The sequence below is a fragment of the Helianthus annuus genome, chromosome 1 (genome assembly GCF_002127325.2).
Source record: "Helianthus annuus cultivar XRQ/B chromosome 1, HanXRQr2.0-SUNRISE, whole genome shotgun sequence".
Classification (NCBI taxonomy): domain Eukaryota; kingdom Viridiplantae; phylum Streptophyta; class Magnoliopsida; order Asterales; family Asteraceae; genus Helianthus; species Helianthus annuus.
The window spans coordinates 132,839,036-132,861,276 of NC_035433.2; the positions used below are offsets into that span (position 1 = coordinate 132,839,036).

Genomic DNA, 22,241 nt, shown 5'->3' on the forward strand with positions numbered 1-22,241 from the left:
GGGCTTATGTTGTTAAAACCTAAACTTATATTATTAAGTTTAATAAAAGTAACAAAATAAAACCAAATATGTTATAATATAACAAGAATTAACACAAGATTAGTGCTAAAACTTTAAGAATTTTAGAAATGTTATAAGAGAAAGTATAAGAGAGTTGTATAACTTATAAAAGTGTATACATGAGGTGCATTTTTTCTTCTATCTTGAGCTAGTATTTATACTACAAAAAGATTAACTATTTGGTAGACAATGTTAACTATTTGGTAGACAAGATTAACTATTTAGTAGATAAGGCTATCCACAAGTTTGACAAAGAGTTCATCCACTTGCTTGGTAAATGTAGAGGTAGAACTTGATCTTCATGGTAAATTATTTTGTAATGTTATAACACTCCCCCTTGGATGACACTTTGCAAACTTCGGAGTCTTTATGTACTGCCTGATTAAAAACCTTGCTAAAGAAAAACCCAGTGGGAAAAAACTTAGCTAAGGGAAAAAGAGTGCAGTCTATAGCTCCCCCTCAAGTTTGCAATTTGTAAGGAATCACATTCTCCGTACATGACGCATGCCAATGTCATGAACATGTTTCCTGAAAGTTGCTGTAGGTAGTGCTTTTGTGAAAAGATCGGCTGAATTGTTACTGGATTGGACATATCTCATCTCGACCTGATTGTCTTTAATAAGGTCTCGAGTATATGCAAAGAATCTTGGTGGTATATGTTTTGTTCTGTCACTTTTAATATACCCTTCTTTCATCTGAGAGACACAAGCAGCATTATCTTCATGGATAGGAGTTGGACTTCGATCTTTCTCTAGCCCACAAGAAGTCACTATGTGTTGTGACATAGATCTTAGCCATACACATTCTCTTGAAGCTTCATGTAGTGCAATGACTTCAGCATGGTTTGAGGATGTTGCGACAAGTGTTTGTTTCTGAGAACGCCATGAAATCGCAGTTCCTCCGTTCATAAATACATATCCAGTTTGAGATTTGGCTTTATGAGGATCAGATAAATAACCTGCATCTGCATAACCAACTAACCCTTCTTTTGAATCGTTAGGATAAAACAAGCCTAAATCAACAGTGCCTCGAAGATATCGAAAAATATGTTTAATCCCATTCCAATGCCTTTTAGTAGGAGCTGAACTAAATCTTGCCAACAAGTTCACTGCAAAAGAAATGTCAGGTCTCGTACAATTCGTAAGATACATAAGTGCTCCAATTGCACTGAGGTATGGTACTTCTGGACCGAGAACTTCTTCGTTGTCCTCACAAGGACGAAATGGATCATTTTCGACATTAAGTGACCTAACGACCATTGGAGTGCTTAAAGGATTTGCCTTGTCCATATTGAAACGTTTCAACAGCTTTTCAGTATAATTCGTTTGATGCACAAGTATGCCATTGCTCATATGTTCAATTTGTAAACCAAGACAACATTTGGTTTTTCCAAGGTCTTTCATTTCAAATTCTTTCTTTAAAAAAACAATTGCTTCAAAAATTTCTTTTTGCGTCCCAATTATATTTAGGTCATCAACATATACAGCTATGATCACATATCCTGATGTTGTCTTCTTAATAAAGACACATGGACAGATAAGATTATTTGTATAACCTTTACTTGTCAAATAGTCGCTCAAACGATTGTACCACATCCTTCCAGATTGTTTCAACCCATATAAAGATCTTTGTAATCTGATCGAATACATTTCTTTGGGTTTTGAATTTAACGCTTCAGGAAGTTTAAATCCTTCAGGAACTTTCATATAGATGTCACTATCAAGTGATCCATACAAGTAAGCTGTAACAACATCCATAAGACGCATTTCTAACCTTTTAGAAACTGCTAAGCTGATTAAGTATCTAAAGGTTATTGCATCCATAACGGGAGAATATGTTTCTTCATAGTCAATCCCTGGCCTTTGTGAAAAACCTTGAGCTACAAGTCTTGCTTTATATCTTGTAACCTCGTTTTTCTCATTTCGTTTTCGTACGAAAACCCATTTATACCCTACAGGCTTTACAGCCTTAGGTGTAACAACAATAGACCCAAAAACCTTTCGTTTGTTAAGTGAATCTAATTCAGCTTGCATAGCGCCTTTCCATTTATCCCAGTCATGTCTATTTTGACAATCATTGACAGATTTTGGTTCAGGATCATCATCTCCACCCATGATGTCACTTGCTATAGAATAAGAAAATACTTCATCAATATTTTCCATTTCATATCGGTTCCATATGATATGTGTATGACCATAGTTGATTGATATCTCTTTGTTAGTATCATCAACATCTTTCTCATGAGAGGTTTCGGTATTTACTGTTTTATCAAGATCATTCTCTTTGGGGTCAATTTCTTTTACAAGTGCTTTTCTTTTTCGTGGATTCTTATCCTTTGAACCGATTGGTCTTCCACGTTTTAAACGTTTTTGAGATTCATGAGCTATCTTATTATCTATTGCCTTACTTGGGATCTCAACTCGAGCTGGAGCATTAGCAGCTGGTATATGAGATTTAGTAACTCTATTTGTATCAGTAAAAGCATTAGGCAATTGATTTGCAATGTTTTGCAAGTGTATTATCTTTTGAACCTCTGTCTCACATTGTTTTGTTCTTGGATCAAGATGAGACAATGAAGGCACACACCATGAGACATCATTTTCTCGTTTTTTATTTTCTCCCCCTAATGCTGGGAACATTGTCTCGTTAAAACGACAGTCATCAAAACGGGCTTTAAATACGTCACCTGTTAAAGGTTCAAGATATCGTATGATGGAGGCTGTTTCATATCCAACATATATTCCCAACCTTCTTTGAGGTCCCATTTTCGTACGTTGTGGTGGTGCAATTGGAACATAAACTGCACACCCAAAAATTTTAAGGTGGGAAATGTCTGGCTCATTTCCAGAAATAAGTTGTAACGGGGAGTATTTATGATTTGCACTTGGTCTCACACGAATCAGTGATCCAGCATGTAAAATTGCATGACCCCAAACTGACACAGGAAGTTTTGTTCTCATTATTAATGGTCTAGCGATTAGCTGTAAACGTTTGATCAATGATTCAGCTAAGCCATTTTGTGTGTGTACATGAGCAACAGGGTGTTCAACAACAATTCCCACAGACATGCAATAATCATTAAAAGCATGTGATGTAAATTCACCAGCATTATCAAGTCTCACCCTTTTAACAGTGTAATCAGGGAAATGTGCTCGTAGTTTGATAATTTGAGCAAGAAATTTTGCAAAGGCAATATTATGAGTTGATAATAAAGAGACATGAGACCATCTGCTGGATGCGTCTATCAAGACCATGAAATATCTAAACGGTCCACATGGTGGATGAATTGGTCCACATATATCACCTTGAATTCTTTCAAGAAACATTGGTAATTCCTTGTCAACTTTTAAGGATGAAGGCCTTGTAATTAGTTTTCCAAGTGAACAAGAGGTACATAGATGCATTTTATCTGATTGGGGGATCTTTTGATATTTCAATGGATGACCATGTGTGTTTTCAATAATTCTTTTCATCATTGTAGATCCTGGATGGCCTAGTCTGTCATGCCATAAGTTAAATGTCTCAGGATCACAAGAACTTTCCTTTACTGCCATATGTGCTTGAGGCACATTAATGTGTGTATAATGCAAACCAGAGTGGAGCATTGGCAGTTTTTCCAATATATGGTCTTTGCTCATGATGTGTAAATATTTCTTATTATCAACAGTCCTTGACTGAGTATCATATCCGTTATGATATATGTTTTTGAAACTCAACAAGTTTCTTGTTGATTTTGGGGAAAATAAAGCATTCTCTATTAAGAGCTTTGTACCATTTGGTAATATTAAATTAGCTTTTCCCACTCCTTCTATCAAGTTTGTAGGACCTGATATTGTATCAACGGTTCCTTTTGTTGGTTTTAACTCATAAAAATATTTCTTAGATTTAAGTATAGTGTGAGTGGCTCCACTATCTGCTATACATATATCTGCATCATTTGTCTGTTCTTGTGCTCCAGTGGTATTCATTTTAATCTTGAAAATATAAAGAGAAATAATAATAAGTGTATAACGAAGACATTGTGAATTATTTTATAATAAGAAGTTTATTTATTAGTTGAAGACGTTACATGAAAAGAAAGACTACTGAAACATAAAGATATATATAATAAAGGAAATTACATAATTGTTGCATATAATTATTATAGTTTAGCAACATTCGTTTCAGAGTTCCATGTTATTGTTAAAGTCGGCGACATTCATTTCGACGTTGATATCATTAAAATTATCCACATGGTTCATCTTCTTTTCTTTTCTTTTGAGAGAGGCTTGGTAAAGTTCACATAAATGTGAAGGTGTACGACAAGCCTTTGACCAATGGTTTGCACTTCCACATCTGAAACAAGAAGTGCCATTGTTTTCGGACCTACCAACTTCATTCCTTTTGTTATACTAGTTGGGATTGGTATTTTGTGGAGTGTGGTAATTGGGGGTTCTTTGATTTCGACCACGACCACGACCGCGACCACGTCCACGACCATGGGAATTGCCTCGGAAGCTATTATTTCTTTTGAAGGAATAATTTCGACCATTACCTTTACCAAAATGGCCACGGCCACGGCCTCGTCCCCATTTTCTTCCAGAGTCTTTAATATCATCATTAATAACAACATTTGCTTCTGGAATGGCTAATGATCCAGTGGGACGAGCTTGATGATTTTTCATTAGTAGCTCATTGTTTTTCTCTGCTACGAGGAGAAATGAATTTAGATCAGAATATCTTTAAAACTTTTGCAACCGATATTGTTGTTGCAAGTTTATATTTGATGCATGAAATGTGGAGAAAGTTTTCTCCAACATATCATCCTCCGTAACAGTTTGCCCACAGAATCGGAGCGTTGAGCATATCCTGTACAAAGCAGAGGTGTATTCATTCACCTTTTTAAAATCTTGGAACCTGAGATTGTTCCATTCATCTCTAGCAGTGGGAAGTAAAACTTCCCTTTGATTATCAAATCTGCTTTTTAAATCTTCCCACAAAACGTATGGATCCTCAAAATTTGAATATTCAAATTGTAACATTTCGTCAATGTGTTTATGTAGGAAGACATCGGCTTTTGCCTTGTCTTGATCGCTACATTCGTTCCACTCCGTTAACGTTTCCAAAACACCCATTGACTTTAGATGTCGCTTAACATGTGTCGTCCACGGCATATAATTTTCTCCGGTGATATTAAGAGCCGGGAACTCAATTTTTGCGATGTTTGCCATTTTTGTCGCTAAACATAAATAAGGTAAATATTAAAATCTAAATACTCATTAAAAATGTGATAACATACAAAGGTACAGCTATAAACAAATAAACGAATACATAAGTACTAAAAAGATGAGGTGGAAGCTCATACATTAAGGTCGGCAATAATATTAATATTATGCCGGCCAATATTAAAACCGGGTGAATCATCCTTGAATTTTTTTCTTTCTTGAATAGCCTTGAAAAGAAAACTGTTTGTTGTTGAATAATGAGATTGATAATTGGTAATTTATAGTGGTAAATTATAACCGTTTTGCAACGGTTATATTACCGTTTTATAGCCGTTATATAACGGTTATATACATATATATGTATTTGTAATAAATGATGTATTACATAAATGTTATTTTATAAGATATAAAATCAGGATGTATAGTAAGAAAAAAATGTTAGTATACATGAATGTAAACTCTAAATTAAATGTTAGTATGTACGTATAAATAAAAGTTAGATGCATAAATAAATACAAGTGCTATCAAGTCTTTCAGTCTCTTTACTTTATTTTTCATATTTTTTTTTTAAGTATGGGACTTAATTGTTTTTATGATAGGAGTGTCTGGATAACAGGGTCTCCTAAAGGAAAACAATCCCACGATACATAAAAAGACATGTTACGTTTTTGTAGTCCAACAACGATCGAATATCCATCGTAAGATACATCTGCACTGGTATTAGTTTATCATAGCAATTATAGTTTATATATTAATCAAATGCTTACTTTGATTATAATTGCTTGAACGTTTCCTTGACTAGAGCCTCGTGCTGATAACGTGTTATAATATAACAAGAATTAACACAAGATTAGTGCTAAAACTTTAAGAATTTTAGAAATGTTATAAGAGAAAGTATAAGAGAGTTGTATAACTTATAAAAGTGTATACATGAGGTGCATTTTTTCTTCTATCTTGAGCTAGTATTTATACTACAAAAAGATTAACTATTTGGTAGACAATGTTAACTATTTGGTAGACAAGATTAACTATTTAGTAGATAAGGCTATCCACAAGTTTGACAAAGAGTTCATCCACTTGCTTGGTAAATGTAGAGGTAGAACTTGATCTTCATGGTAAATTATTTTGTAATGTTATAACAAAATACACCATTTTAGGTGTCTGGTTCGATCAAACAGAAGGAGGAGGGCGACCCCCACTCTCAAAACCCTAGCAACTCACTAATCTCACAAATTGAAGGCTCAAACCAAGTTAAAATCGAAAATCGAGCATAGATTATTGATCCCCATTGCAAGGGGGTTGTAAGGTATGTAAAATTTGATGTTAATTCTCTGTTTGAAATTCTCATGAATTTGGGAAATCTGAAATTTGATGATGCATGTTAGCTATTTGGTTAATATAGGGATGATATAGTATCTAGGAGTAAAACCTAGACATCAACATGTGAAATCATGCCTAAATTCTAGAAATTTCATGAGTACATTGAAGGTCATCCATGGATTTTGTGAGAAAATGATGAACACTAGGATGTAGAATGCTAATCTAGTGTAATTGATGCATAGAAACTGATTTCTGAAAATATGATGTGTAGTTCATGAACACTAGACTTAGAGGTTTGATTAATTGATGTTAACTTTGGTAAAAAATAACTAGTTATGAACTAGTTAGTAAATATGTAAAATTATGCACACTAGGTGTTTGTTAAAATGCCTAAATGAAAACTAAAGTGCTGAAATAGATGATGTTTTTGACATCTCTTAGCCTACAATCACTGTGTTATAGGTTTCAAACCATTACCAAGAGTTTAATAAGGGTTATAGCCATGAAAATGGGTTGCATTTGATGGTTTGGGTCGAATTTGAAAGGAACCTAAACATGATTTCCGTAGCTTTTTATATGGATTTTGACTAATCTTAAAAAAATCATATAAAATCAACCGTTTATCCGACTTGGGTGTTCTATACCTTTTCGGAAAGCTTATGAAGTAAATTTTTACTGTTTTCAATCATAAGAAACAAATGTGGTTGTTAAAGAGGTCAAAAATCCGATTAAAACTGCTGTTCAGAAAACTTAAAAGCTGGTTGAAAAATGAAAATATAGTTGCTGTGCTGATTTTATAAAAATCATATAAAATCATAGAAAATTCGTTAGAAGGTGTACCTTATATGCTTGCGAAGGTATTGAAGTTTTCTACGATCCATTTTTGAACATGTTAATCTAGTTCGGACTTTAAATGGGTCATAATGGTCGATTACAGCAGCTGAATAGAAAATCGCTGCACATTAATAATGTTATTATTAATCCGGAAAAAGACATATGATTGCGTATACTTGTTTAGTCATGAAGTATTTATTGTTAGGAACAAGTAACACTTTATATGACATGCTTAAAGTGTTCAAAATCACTTACTAACTAGTTTGTATAAATAACTTGACTAACGGGTCAAACAGTTAGTGAATGGAAAGAATTATGACAAAAAATAAATAAATAAATAATATAGTTGTTGAATAAATAGCATACTTTGGTGAATAAGTGTGTGAATCCATAAGGTGTGATGGTCATGTTAATGGTTGACTAATCTAATCATCTTGTAGATATGATATGGTAGTTTGACTCTGACAAGCTAGGTAGGAGCTTGGAAATGAACGGGTCAAACGGATACAAGTTCAAGTATGAAGCTCGCAAGGATGCAAGGTAAGTATAACTTACACTAGTCATATATTTTAGAATGTTCTTTTGTCGTATTGACTACGAATAAGACAAATGGTAATTTAGTCACACGTTGACAATAATCGTTAGTTTTAAAAGACGCTTTCCCGCGTAAGACATAAAGAGCCGAAAGTGGTAATAAACGGTTTATAAATAAAATGAGCATACGGTGTTAAAAGGAGCGAGTCATGTAGATGAGATGATAATAAATATTATCTCGCAAAGATAAACGGTCAATTCGGCCAAACGGGTCAAAAGGTGTAGACATCACCTTTTGACAATATCGACTAATGATTCTGGTGTCGAGTTATATGTTTACAGGAGTAGATATCCAATGGATACTCGAATCGCTCTTAATTAGCAATTATAAAGCAAAGTATTAAACCGGGTTAGTAAGTTGATCCGAGCCAGGTATGTATAATAGATTAACTCATCATGTAGAATTTGAAGTTCTATGAAAGTTAGGCAAAATAAAAAAAGGGCATTCGGTTACCTTAATAGGTAAACCGAAGAATTTAAATTATTTAGACAGAATGTTTTGAAAACAAGATTTGGTTAAAAATGAGAAATTAGAATCAAACAACAGGTTTGTTTGATAAAATCACGAACGGGTCAAATTTGGTAAAAAGGGGTAATAAGCCGAAGACTTAAAAGTCTTAAATTTTGTTAATCCAGATGTTGGGTCTTCACTCCATTTGATGGAGGTTCAATTTACAATCACGTAGGAAGAAACGGTAGGTCAAACGGACAAGCGGATTGAAAGTTATGAAGGTTTCCGTTTTAGAAATCGGCAAACTTGGAAAATCTTGCAGAGGCCACCGTAAGTTACGGTAGCTACCGTAACTTACGGTAGCCTTAAAAATCTTTACGCCTTAAACCCACTGAGTTACGGTGGAAGAATCAACATTCAGGGGCTACCGTAAATTACGGTAGCCACCGTAATTTACGGTAGACCCTGTAACAAAATTTATTTTAATCAGTTTCGTTTCCCAGAACTCGTTAGACACGTTTATAACCCCCGTAAGACTAAAGCATTTCTTGTTTATGAAATGTAGGTACATTTTGGATGCCGGAAGACGATCAAGCTCATTGGAGAACCGAACACGATAAAGATACATGCTTCCGCACAGTGTCCCGTCGTAAATTTTAAACGACGAATTCAATTACGTTATGTCGAATAACTTATGATTTGTAAAAGTTTTAATAAACCCATATTTTTATAGTATGTGTAGTCTTATCTACACAACTAATTGTTGGTAATTATATGTAAAACCGTTAAATAGTAATTAGGGTGTTACATTACATAAATTACAAAATAGGCAAACAAGATACGTTGGATAAATGTCATTTCTTATAAAAATTCAAACACGTTAGATTGGTCTCCAAAGTAGTCATGAAGAAAGTTGAGAAAGAAGTTGTTAAATACTTGGGAGACTACCAATTTGGGGTGGGGGTCCACAAAGGGGCGGAGGCGGTGCTGCACAACGCTAACAGGTTCCTTAATTCTTTTCATTCAGATGGCTCGCTGGCCATGCTTACGGTTGATTTTTCCAACGCTTTCAACTTAGTTGACCGTTCGGTTTTGCTTCACGAGGTCCATCGCCATTGCCCCTCCATTCCCGTGGGTTCAATTTCTGTATGCCCAGCCTGCTAGGCTATACGTGGGGAATAGAAGACAATGTCGTATGTGGGGGGCCTTTTTTTGGTGAACTCCAGTGGCGGATCGCGACCTTGCCGATGCAGCTTGGTGGGTTGGGCCTTCTCTCGGCCCGGGATGTAGCCCTGTCTATGCCTTTGTGGCTTACAGGTCTCAATCTTGGGCGTTGCAGGACCATATCTTACGTAACAGTGGGGTTGGTAACACTGACTCGGATTATGCCAGGGCCTTGGAACGCTTGCATGAATCTCTACCTGACTTTGATCTCGGCGGTTTCTCTAACAAGGACACTGCCCCCAAAAAGCCACAGAAAACTTTGGTGAACGCCCTTTGTTGTCGAATCGCACAAAGTTTGGGAGAAGATTTTCATTTGTCCCCCCGCCAGAAAGCCGTCATTGAATGTCTACAGAGGCCTCACGCTCAGGATTTCTTAACTGTTATTCCTATTGAAGGTCTGGGTCAGCGTATGTTAGCGATGGAGTACCGGTCAATCCTTAAGTACCGTCTGATGATCCCCATGCTCCCGAATGATGAAACTTGTCTAGTCTGCCGTAAAGCATGCCTGGATAAATACGGGGAGCATGTGTTATACACTTATACTGTAGAGAGTTGCCGGGGTTTAAGTATCGTCATGACTTTGTTCGAGACACGTTAATGGATATTCTCAGAGGAGCAGGGATCTCGGCAAAGAAAGAGGCACCGTTTATTTTCTTACAGACCCGGCGGAAGGGAGGTCTACCCTACGCCCGGCTGACGTGCTAGTTTTTGGTTGGGAGGGCGGGAAACATGCTTGTGTCGATCTCACAGGTGTATTCCCCCTAGCCGAGTTCCGGGAAAATGGGTTTGTGGCGGGGCAAGTGGTACTGAAAGCAGAGTCAAAGAAGGTGAAAAAGCACGCGAAAGCTTGTGAGAATAATCAGCATGCCTTTGTCTCTCTGGCGTTTGACACGTTCGGCTCCTTGGCGCCGGTGGCGGTTCGGTTATTGGCTAGAGTTCAACGTGTGATCAACAATAACTTTTCGACCCCTCAGGGGCACGGCTTTCTTTAGTAGATTAGGGTTTTCCATTCAGAAGGGGATGGCGACGCAGTTTGTTGCTCGCCTACCTGCTATCCTTATATAATTTGAACTAGTGTTTGAAATGAAACAATATAATTTGCGTTAGAAAAAAACACAAGAGACAGCCTTATTTATCTAAAATCCCCCTCTCACACATTAGCATTGTTGGTTTTGCTTGCTAAAAGATCACAAATCTGTTTTTTTTTTTTTTTTTATACTTTTGAGTAGAGGATTTAAAGGATCTCTTTGTGAAACGATATAAGATACAGGTCTACTTTCAAATTTCTATCATAAGACTACAAGTTAATAAAAAATAACCAATAATTAAAACATTTGATGGTGAAAAGCACTCGTCTTATGATCCTCTCCACAAACACCATGCAAAGCATTTGTTCAAAGCAAATCGAATAGTATAAAATCACAAACGCTACAAAAACTCAAACGGATAACCAAGAATCAGAAGTAGCAAAGAAGAGTATCAGCAGCGCAGGCAAAACTGGAGTTCAAAAGTCGTCTAAAACTCTAAATCGGACAAGGTGGGATCTCTAGAGTCAAACCAGCTTGAATTTGTCCCCACCCGATTAACCGCCAATGCTTCTCAACTCTCCTGCTCAGAGCAATCTTCTCCCCTCTGCTCGTACAGACGGGTGCCGTCAACTGCAGTTTTGCTAAATCATTCTTAACTGCCAAAACACGAGCCCCAGTCGACATTGATCCTATGTTCAACATCAGTATTTCCGCCTTTGACAACTTTGATACCTTCCCTTGCTTTTCTGTTCCTTTTGTCTTCACACCAAGCAGCCGACGCAAAAGAAAAAAGTTCACCTACAAAAAACCATGAAATTTTTAACCCCACCAAATTATAAATAAATAAATAAATAAAGGAAATTTGTACCAGGCGTTTCCTTATGCTTACCTCAAGTTCGACATAAACATCAGGAAGAGACCCGACCTCTCCAAGAACTTGACCCACCAACCGATCAGCACGGGTCAACATAGGGTCCATTGTTGTTCCAACACCAATAAGGCCTCCAGGTACGGCAAATTGAAGTTCATTCTGCTCTGCATATAGTGACACGATTCTCGAGTAAATTGGGGTGCACTTGATGTTACCACTCTCGTCTTTAACAACAATCCCTGGACGGACCTCAATATGCTGGTTTACCTTCAACACACCCTGTGTAAAACAATAACTATGTTAGATTTCTGTTTGATATTTTTATTTAGAGTAAAATGTCATTTTTCGTCCAAAGGTTTGTTTTTTTTTTTTCGAATCTGGATCCAAAAGGTTTGAAATTTTGCTATTTTCATCCAGTTCGTTAACTCCATTCAATTTTCTCCGTTAAGTCACAAGATATTTTCGTCTTTTTTTTTGTTAACTTAAAGGGCAATGCGGTCTTTTGAATACTTGTACATCATGATAAATGCTTGTACATATATTGAAAAGACCGAATCACCCTTTAAGTTAACAAAAAACACGAAAATACCCCTGACTTAACGGAGAAAATTGGATGGAGTTAACAAGCCAGATGAAAATGGCATGATTTCAAACATTTTGGATCTAGATGTGAAAAAACAAACCTTTAAACGAAAGTCGCAAAACTGGCCAAACCTCAGGGACGAAAATGGCATTTTACTCTTTTATTTATGACACTTTCTAGTTTCAGGACACAGATAGAAGCAACAAAAAGAAAGAAAAAAATGAAAGGAAGAACAAACCTTGAGGATACTTCCACCCGCCACACCACCTCTAATCTCATCAACCTCAGATCCAGGCTTATTAACATCAAACGAACGGATTACTATCATATTGGGAGGTGAAATGAAGTTCCTCTCTGGAATGGGAATCCTTTTTATTATGTATTCGCACACCACATCGATATTATACCTAAGCTGAGCTGACACCGGGATCACTGGTGCACCGTCAGCAACCGTTCCCTGAAATCATCAATGCTTTCTTTAAAATTATCTATAATTCACATTAATGAACAAAAGGGAGGAAACGGTTCATGGCAGATAACCTGGATGAATTGCTGAATTGCGTCGTGTTGGTTAATGGCTACATTTTCTTGAATTAGATCAACCTTGTTTTGAAGAATTATAATATGTTGGAGCCTCATAATCTCAACAGCAGCCAAGTGCTCAGAAGTCTGAGGTTGGGGGCAACTTTCATTTGCTGCTATGAGAAGTAACGCTCCATCCATGATAGCTGCTCCGTTAAGCATAGTGGCCATGAGAATATCGTGTCCCTGTAGATATAATAAAACAAATATTAAACAGTGAGCCACACTGGTGATATATTTCAATGATAATTTCTAAGGCATGTTGAATACTTACTGGACAGTCAACAAACGATACATGCCTCATCAGTTTCATCTTGCTGTTCTCAAATCCAGGAACGTCACAAGGAGGGCTATCTTCTTTTCCACTTCCATAGGCCCTGCAAATTAAAAAAAAAAAGCTTTAATAACACGCTAAGTGATGCTAAATGCCAAGATACAATAATATAGCCTTATCTGTACGCTTACTTGTAGCACATGGGTCGAGGGCACTTTTCATCTTCACATTTGTATATCTTAGCATTGGCATACCCAAGCTTGATAGTAATGTTACGCTCCAACTCATTTTTGAACCGAACAGTCTGGACATAAGTAATAAAAACTAGAGTGTCAATTAAATGGTTCTTTATAAACGATACAAGAAAATATATGAAAGCCTTAGATTCATCTACACTAACTAAATTAAATAAAACCAAGCTCACTATCTTCATCCTACACGTCGGTACCAACTGATTAAAAATCAGTTAACCGACAACAAAAAAACAGGTAGACGTTACATGGGAAGTGCAAAAGCAGTGTTTTCCCTTCCTACAAGTAGCACTCTGATAGTTTTAAAAATTCCAGTAACATTAAACTAAAAAAGAAGAACTACCTGTACACCAGATATAGCTTTTACAACTGTTGACTTCCCATGAGCCACATGACCAATAGTACCTATTTAAACACACACAAAACACCAACTTCAGCTAACATTACAAGCTCAGACCAACAATGCAACATACACAACTTATACATAACCAAATTGAACAAAACTTCAACTAAATCACATCAAATTACCAATATTAATCGTCGCCTGACGAGATATAACCTCCGGAGAAAGCGGATGCAGCGTTGCTACATCCAGCTTGCTCAAATCCTGCTCCATTAAACCTTTTCTAGCCATATTCACTGTCCTACACAAATTGTTCACTATTCGAAATCAGAAACCATATAAACCCTAACTTAAACACACAACGTGAATCAAATAACAAGTTTCATATGTTTTACTCATCGCTAACACATAAAACACAACTAAAACACTAATTACGGCTGAAAATTAACGGATCGTAAATTTGCTTTTGCAGAAATCAAAATTAAAGCGAAAATTGAACCTTTTTGCGTGAAGAATCGGCGATTCGCTACGGTGTTGAAGATATTCTGTGCTCGATGAACACTGTGTGTGTGGTGGTGGCTGATGATGTGGATAATATTGGTGAGTACAAACGGTAGCTAGGGTTTCGTTCAGGGTTCTGTGACTAGAGAAAAGTAGAAAAGTATCATTGACAAAATATCATGACTTGGCTACCACGGTTTGGACTTTGGATCGGGTCGGGTCGAATAATCCGGCTAAATGGGTCGGGTTTTCACTAAAGTAAAATGTGGGATTGTAAGTTGGTTGAACTACTCGAGATCGGTTTGAAAAAACAATTAAAATGAGTCGGCTTTAATGAGTTGAAGCTCAAAAATAAGTTTGTTTTGTAAAAGAGCTCGAACAAAATAAGTTTGTTTAGTAAAAGAACACAAGCCTGAGTTTTATTTATCGAGCTTGAGACAGCTTGCGAGTCTAAACGAGCTCATTATTTATATATTTTATATAGTAATTATGTTATCTATAAAAGTATGAATAAAAATTAAAATATATATATATACACATACAAATATTATGTTATATATACATTTATAAAAAAATAATAATTATGAATAATATAAAATAAATAATAAACGAGGCAAACTCAAACTTAAGCTTTTATAGGTTATTAAGAGTTCGGACTTTGCACCCCTAGTACTAAAACTAAAAAAATGTTCTTCAACTTTATACCGTAAAAGAGTGAAAAGTTTATACTAAGTTCTATCTACAGTATCAATCATAAATTGGAAGTTATATCATAAGAGGAGTAGGGGCGCTCCACTAGTGATGAAATTTCATCACTCACAACATCCAATCAAGTTTCGCTAGATCATCCAGCTTCATTCCATCACTAGTGATGGATTTTAGTGTAAATGCCCATCACTAGTGATATTTTTTTTAAAATATAAATTAACAATAAAACAATAAAATTATAAAATTATAAAAAGAAACCATTTTCACATAAAGAAATCAATTTCTTGAACAAAATAAATCAAATCCCAGTAATTTCTCTGTATAATTTCCTCTCTTTCTCTCTCTATCTTCCCTAAATTGATGCACATACAAAGTCGCCATTTCAAGACCAAATCCTCATCTGGGTTCATTACTTCGGATCCAATTTCGACTCAATAAGTGTCCTTTTCACTTTTGATTTCATTTGTTTGTTCATCTTTCAGATCTGCCCTCTTGAATTTGACCAGGTTTGATGTAATGTAATCTTGCTTGTTTGGATCTAGGTTTGTTCTGTTTTTGTTTGATTGATCTGCTAGTTTTTTCAGATCTTTTATGTGCTTTAACGCGTGATGATGAGCACGCGTGATCAGTTCTACGCGTGGAAAAAATAGAGCGGCGGCGGTGTTTGACGTTGATCAACGAGTGATGGGATCAGTTCCAGGGGCGCCTCGGGTCCTCTAATGATGATAATAATAGTATAGAGTATCAACGTATTATAATAGAGAAAAGTATTTTAGTATCATAAAAGAGAGAAGCCATTCTAAATTCCATTAAGATACATGTATCAATTAGAAATTGAAAATCACAAGAACAGTAACGATGGTGTGTAATACTAAGGCCATCCGTAGTTATAACGCCCCTTTGTGGGCGTTATGCGACACGTGGCGCGCCACGTCAGCGTGTGGGCGTTATGGGGCCTTATGCATTTAAGCCCGTAGTCATAAAGCCCCCGCCTAATCATTACCCAATTAATTAATAAACCCTTAAACTATACATATATATGTATATATATATGCCTGTGTGAGTGGAGAGAAAAGAAACAACAAGCATGGCGCCGCGAAATGTATAACGGGAGGAGAAAATTTTTACCCCATAACGCCCCCCGTAGTGGTGTTCGGGGCGCTATGAGGGCGTTATGAAGGAAAAGGACGCCATATACAGCCCCATTACACATGCTCTAATATCTGATCTTAAAGTTTTCAAACAACTAAATAAAACATATTTAAATTTACAATGAAAATTGGTGCATGAATTTGAATTTGAATTCATTTTACAATTTTTAGTTGATTAGATGGATAGTCCATTTGGTATGGTTATGTTGTAGTTTTAACCCTAACTTTCATTCATTACATTTTATTTATCAAGAGTAAATTACAAGTTTTGTCCTTTATGTTTACATCAAATTACAGGCGCTGTCTTTTTGGCCAAAAATTTATAGGCGCTGTCCTTAACCTTCCAAAATTTTACACGTTTTGTCCTTTAGGCCAAAACTGGTTAGAAATCTCAGTTAATTCTTGTCATGTGCAATGTACATATGAGGATACAATGGTCTTTTTCCCTCTCAACCCTTTCTATTTCCCTCATTTATAACCCTTACCAACCCCTCAATTCTATCTTTAATTTGTAAATGAGCAGAACGAACTACAGGATTGCAAATACATTTACACCTCTCTCCTTTACACTTTACTAAATGATCTACTTCCGTATTGGGAATCTTAAGCTAAACAATTTAGAGTCCTTGTAGATTTCTTGCAAATTGAGCGGTCATTGGTTACAAGAAAAGAAAAAGAACTCAACATAAAAAAGGAATCAGTAAATTGTTCTAAGAAATCCCATGGATACTGTTGATTCTGCTATTGAAAAATTGGAGGAACAACTAGCAGTGCATTAATGAGAATAATGAGATGGAAATGAAAATGGAAGAAGCTGTACACGATTCAGGTGTAGTTTGCTATAATTATTATGATTATTATTTTCTTGTAACTCATATTTTTTTAATAAAGAATTAATTTTTACAGAGAGGAAATACATTAAAGCTGAGTTTTAAGTCATGGCCTCTGCTTTATCGAAAGAAATTGGGACGATGACATCACAATTAAATCGACAGAAGCAAACAACATGTGAAGCTGTTTCCTTACGGGAAGAGGCCTAATGCAGATTGAAAGGTTACAGAAACATGAATATTTTGGGTTATGACTAGACAATGGTTATATGATAATAGGGATCTGATAGAAATTAAACAATCTGAACAGAGAAATCATTCAAGCTGAAGTTTTAAAATAAGCATTTGATGAACATGTTTTAGAATTAAGGATTGAAGATGCCCAAAAAAACTGAGGTTGCTAGCAATGCTAGAGATGAATTGAGGGGTTGGTGAGGGTTATAAATGGGGGAATTAGAAAAGGTTGAGAGGGAAAAAGACCATTGTACCTTCATGTTCATTGCACATGACAAGAATTAATTGAGATTTCTAACCAGGTTTCGCCGAAAGGACAAAACGTGTAAGATTTTGGAAGGTTAAGGATAGCGCCTGTAAACTTTTGGCCAAAAGGACAACGCCTGCAATTTGATGTAAACATAAAGGACAAAACCTGTAATTTACTCATTTATCAATTTACAATGAGAATTTACATACTCTAAATTTATAACATTTATGTGTATAGAGACGTGTACCACATACTTTGGAATATTTAAAAAAAAATGATGTTTCACTTTTAACCCAAAGCTATTTGTTTTTTTTACTTGTAACACCAAAATTTTTCTTTTGCAATTTAACTTCGCAACTTTTGTACTTTCAACTTTGGTCCCCTATATTTCTCATCTTATGCAATTTTTTCGTTTTACATTTCATTCTAAATTTTGTGAGTTAACATGGTGTAACGTGTGTGTGATTCAACGTTTTTACATCTTCTATTTTTCCCGTTTGACCAGTTCATCGCAACGCATGAGTCCTAGATCAACTTAGTTATTTTTTCTAAGTTTTACGTTTCGCAAGTTCAGTGTTGGTGGCCCCACTGCAACGCGTTGGGTGCTTAATACTAGTTGGTGCATGAATTTGGAATTTGAAATCATTTTATGATTTTTAGTTGATTAGATGGATAGTCCATTTGATATGGTTATGTTGTAGTTTTAACCCCTAACTTTGATTCATTACGTTCTAGTTATTAATGTTTGTTTTTGTTTGCAGGTTACACATTTGGTCTATATCTAATTGTTATTTACATAAAAAAACAAAAAAAAAAACCTAACTGTTGCTATTCACGCTATTGGTCGCTATGACCCAGATAGCGACACTTGGTCGCCTCGCTACATAGTACGCTATAGCGGTCGCTATAGCCGCTATTGACAACTATGTCATCGTCATCATCATCATCATCTGAAACCACCTTTTGCTTTTTTCCATTTGTATGCTTGCTCCAATATCTTCAAACTGGATGCTTGTGATTCCTCAGGGAACAGATAATCTATGTATTCCTCGTGCCTGCAATTTATAAAATTATTTAACAAGCCTGTTCTAGATGTGTGCTTCATTCAACATAACTTTTAGGGATGACAATATCAATCTATTTATTTAACTATGTTATGAGTGATCCTCATTTTGGTAGTGTTTTATCCCAAACGGGCCAAATAAAATCTTTTTAGCAACAAGAGAGACATGTCAAATAGGTTGGAAGTCCCTCACAAAGTCTATTTCTAGCCTCCTAATCTGTTTTACTCATAGCTGTATATTATTGTTGCTTTAATCATGATTAACGCATTACTAGTTTATTAAAGAACATATAAATGGATAAAAGACGAGTGTTTTAAGGAACAACCCAACCCGTCTTCAACCCTCACACTACAATACGACATCGTATATGGAAAAAGAGGACAGAACAATGACATACCCATCAGAACCATCCACTATTTCAATCTCTCTTCTCTTCTTCAGTTTCTTGGGCAGCTTAAAACGCACCGATTCAAGGTCACCCAACTCACCAAAACTGCTTTCCATGTTTAACCACTCTTCTAGTAATATGGCCCTCTCTTCTTTAAGCTCAAGGGCCGACGTTCTGTAGTAGTTTATTGCATTTTCAAATACTCCTGATTACAAAGCAAGTTAGCAAATCATTACTTTGGATAATTAGATTATTAATAAAAAAAATGGCATTTGTAAGTAACAAGATTAGATGCTTACTTCTGGCGCGCTGAATGCAAAGTTTCCTTTGTTCCATAATAGCATTTTGATAGGAATCATACTCTGGTTTATAGTTAATTGTCACTTGTCTATTATAGGAGGGGGTAAAGTGTATTTCTATTTCTATAAATAAGGCATTAGTCATTAGTGAAGGATAGGAAGAGAATTAGTTAGTGATTAGGCTCATTGCCTTGTGCATGAGAAGGGCTTAGCCCTAGACCACTTCGGTGGGTATTATTGTGTATCGTCTTCTTCATTCTATCAATATAGTTATAGCTTTGTTTTCATCATCTCTTTTAGATTCAGTCTCTATCACATTTTCAGGTAGCTCTTCCTGTTGTTCTACTTCTTCAATGGTAGATGCTTCAAACTTTGCATATGTGATCCACACCTTTAAATGCTTTGTTCGGTCTAAAAACTTCTCATATAGCTGTCTTGTTCTTTCAAATTCACCCTCTGCTATCTCAAAGTTGATGTATGCCTTCCATAACAGCTCTGGCATGTCAAGTGTAGGTTGTGCAATCGCAAGCTCAAAAAGGGCTCGGGCCCGCTCTGTTTCACTCAAGGATCTTTCCAATTCAGTATACCTGCTCCACGCATAGCAATTTTCAGGTGACCACTCCAGATATTTTTCATATAGCTTCCGGCAACGATCAATGTTACCAAGCTGCAGCTCAATCTCAATGTACTTGTTGAAAATCTGTTTGTTTTATTATTTAGAACAAAGTCAAACCAAGAACATGCAGAAACAAGTCAACAATTATAACTTATTCTTCATCTGGGCATCCAGATACTTGAACCACATTGTATGATCCCTATAATCCACATCAAGTGCCCGCTCCCAAACCGACCTAGCACGGTTAAAATCCTTGTGCGACTCCTCCCATGTTGCATACTTCTTATTCCACCTCACTCTCCTAATTAAATCTTCGAATTCCTTTCGTTTTTGGAGCCCAAGCTCTGTCCGGTCAGTTATTTTCTGTTTCGGTGGTCGGATTTCCGCTTCCTCTCGCTCCCTGGCCTCCCGGAGAATCTGTTCGGCGGTGATTTGGATTGGGGCGGGGGTTTTGTTCTTCACCCTCCTTGGACGGGGGAGTTTGACCTCGGTTTCTTTTCGAGTTAGGTAACCTAGTGATGATGGATCTAATTCTCGATTCGCCATTGTTGAATCTGTTTGGGCAGTTGAGGCTAAACCAACAATATAACACGAATCTATGGATAACACTCGATGGATGAATAAACAAACAAAGAGATTCTGAAGATCGATTTAGGGCATGTTTGGCTTAGCTTATTTTCAACTTCTTCAAAAGGACTTTTGGAAAAAAAAAGTCAGAAATCCTGACTTTTGCCCAAAACAAAGGACTTTTGCCTAGGAAAGCCAAACACAAAAAAAAAAGACTTTTGCCTTAAAAAAAGGACTTTTGCCCTCAAATAATCAAATAAGGAAAGCCAAACACCCACTTAGGGTTCCTGTTTTTTTTTTTTCCCTCCAAATCGATTTGGGGGTAATTCAGAAATTCTTGAAGGATTCCAAAATCCAAAAGGGTATATATGGATGTAGGGTGATAATTGGGCTTGGATTTTGGAAATTACTTGTGCCCTAAGTTATATCTAATCTAATCTAATTAAGCTTATACGTACAATTATTAGTCCCGGCGAACGTTTTAACCTAGCATGAGGATTCTACATTTGAAGTATAAATTTCTTTAAGATGTTTTTATAACTTCATCTTATCTGCAGGTCATTCATTCTGGTCTTGTAAGTTGTAAGTAAGTTTGAGGGATATGTGCGCCCGATGTGGTCATTCTCATCTCAGGATGGGATTGGGATGCCCTGTTTACCTCACCGCTCGCATAACTTTAAACGTTACTTATTGCATCAAAGGGATTCAAGACCATAGAGGTGATTAATCCCTGACTGACGCCTCCCCATTTTATTTTGTTTCTTGTCTTTTATTTTTTATTTTTCTCCATCAAAATGCCCCTTCTATCTTGTTATCTGACTAAACACCAATGAAGGTTGAGTAGTGGGATACACCGAAGCCTTGGGTCGACACTTGGTTTTAAACCAAGCTAAGTACTACACATACACCCAACAATTTTTACCCAAGAGTTTGAATTTGGGCTAATTTGGACTTTAATATAGAAGTCATGGGCTGCTTTGGGTTAATATTATTACTTAAAATCCGATTATCAGAACTCAAAACTTTGAATCGATTAGATTTCAAATCATCTCATCTATCTATTCTGAAGATTTGTGCTGCGTATTTCTAAAAATTTGTGATGCGTAATTTCAGGTAAACATCAACTTTAGGGTTAATTTGTTGTGAAATCAATGATTTTTTTGGTTAATTTGTCATGAAATAAATGATTTAGGGTTAATTTATCGTGTGAGCAATTTTAAAGCCATTTGCCATACTCCTATTAACTTCAAGTACCATATTTTACTTGCAGCAGAGAGAATGTTGTGCAACAAATTTATAGAACTGCATATAAGTTCAGTGAGACACATTTATCTTTAACTTAAAATTCATCCTTGTTAAAAGAACAACTTTTGTTGAGTACATGTAACTATAACTCTGAATTGAGGGTTAGTTTTAGAACATGTGGGCTACTAGTATAACTTCGCGTTTTACGTCATGTTGCATTATAAATTCACGTCTTTGTTTTATGATTATTTCCGGTATTAATTGTCGTTCGCATACTACTTTGTACGGTTTTACAACCCACACCACCAAAACGCGGGGTTAAACACTAGTTATACAACATAGTAGTCATGGGATTATTAGTTTTCTTTATTTTATTTTAACTTTTTTCTTCTTTTTATAATGTGGATTTTTTCACCTTTTTATTATTACTTTATTTTTTTACTTTTATCCCATCCTAACCTAAACTCATCATGACCCTAACTCATCCTAACCCATTTTATTAATATACCCATCCTAACTTAACTCATCCTAGTCCATACCCATCTTGACCCATGACCCAAACCTACCCAACCTACCCACTTTGCCACACCTAACTACACGATATGTGCACTTGCCTAATTATGTGTAGTTTTGTATAAATTAATACCATTTTTTATAATTTTAAAATGATATTTGTGCAAGAAAACCCGTAAAACAATATATACACTTTGCACACATCAAGATTGAACCCCACACGACTTGAAAGAGACACCAATACAACACATGATAC

At 36.0% G+C, this 22,241-nt stretch overlaps 4 protein-coding genes and 2 long non-coding RNA genes across 10 annotated transcripts; 2 read left to right on the forward strand and 4 right to left on the reverse strand.

Annotated features, from left to right (window-relative positions):
• Positions 1-4,781: 4,781 nt before the first annotated feature.
• Positions 4,782-5,270, reverse strand: LOC110931653. Its single transcript, XM_022175040.1, has one exon. It carries the CDS (start codon positions 5,268-5,270, stop codon positions 4,782-4,784), a length of 489 nt encoding a protein of 162 aa, XP_022030732.1.
• A 567-nt stretch (positions 5,271-5,837) lies between these two features.
• On the forward strand, positions 5,838-9,259 carry LOC110878625. 3 transcript variants are annotated; one of them, XR_004861825.1, is made up of 3 exons: positions 5,838-6,360; positions 6,422-6,570; positions 7,873-9,259. It is a non-coding gene; the product is annotated as an uncharacterized LOC110878625 (long non-coding RNA). The 3 variants fall into 3 exon arrangements; XR_004861827.1 differs by having other exon boundaries at positions 7,892-9,259; XR_004861826.1 differs by having other exon boundaries at positions 5,839-6,360; positions 7,859-9,259.
• Positions 9,260-10,991: 1,732 nt separating this feature from the next.
• LOC110878606 (eukaryotic translation initiation factor 2 subunit gamma) lies at positions 10,992-14,310 on the reverse strand. Of its 3 annotated transcripts, none has more exons than XM_022126950.2 (9): positions 14,119-14,310; positions 13,805-13,915; positions 13,620-13,681; positions 13,217-13,329; positions 13,026-13,128; positions 12,710-12,937; positions 12,408-12,626; positions 11,605-11,865; positions 10,992-11,513 (listed from the first exon to the last, which is right to left on the reverse strand). In XM_022126950.2, the coding sequence occupies exons 2-9, from the start codon at positions 13,908-13,910 to the stop codon at positions 11,211-11,213; spliced, it is 1,395 nt and encodes a 464-aa protein (XP_021982642.1). In that variant the 5' UTR covers positions 13,911-13,915; positions 14,119-14,310; the 3' UTR covers positions 10,992-11,210. The 3 variants fall into 3 exon arrangements, with proteins under 3 accessions (XP_021982642.1, XP_021982635.1, XP_021982649.1); XM_022126943.2 differs by having other exon boundaries at positions 13,805-13,920; XM_022126957.2 differs by having other exon boundaries at positions 13,805-13,936; positions 14,119-14,277.
• A 783-nt stretch (positions 14,311-15,093) lies between these two features.
• On the forward strand, positions 15,094-17,164 carry LOC110878600. The gene is made up of 2 exons (XR_002558105.2): positions 15,094-16,808; positions 16,886-17,164. It is a non-coding gene; the product is annotated as an uncharacterized LOC110878600 (long non-coding RNA).
• An 895-nt stretch (positions 17,165-18,059) lies between these two features.
• Positions 18,060-19,750, reverse strand: LOC110931646 (pre-mRNA-splicing factor CLF1; the record flags this gene model as incomplete). The annotated part of the gene is made up of 4 exons (XM_022175034.2): positions 18,060-18,348; positions 18,755-18,950; positions 19,045-19,105; positions 19,361-19,750. Coding segments are annotated over 4 exons (756 nt in total), but the record flags the coding sequence as incomplete, so codon positions are not given.
• LOC110939951 (crooked neck-like protein 1) lies at positions 19,628-20,254 on the reverse strand. Its single transcript, XM_022181513.2, has one exon. The coding sequence runs from the start codon at positions 20,204-20,206 to the stop codon at positions 19,805-19,807; it is 402 nt and encodes a 133-aa protein (XP_022037205.1). The 5' UTR covers positions 20,207-20,254; the 3' UTR covers positions 19,628-19,804.
• Between the last annotated feature and the right edge of the window lie 1,987 nt (positions 20,255-22,241).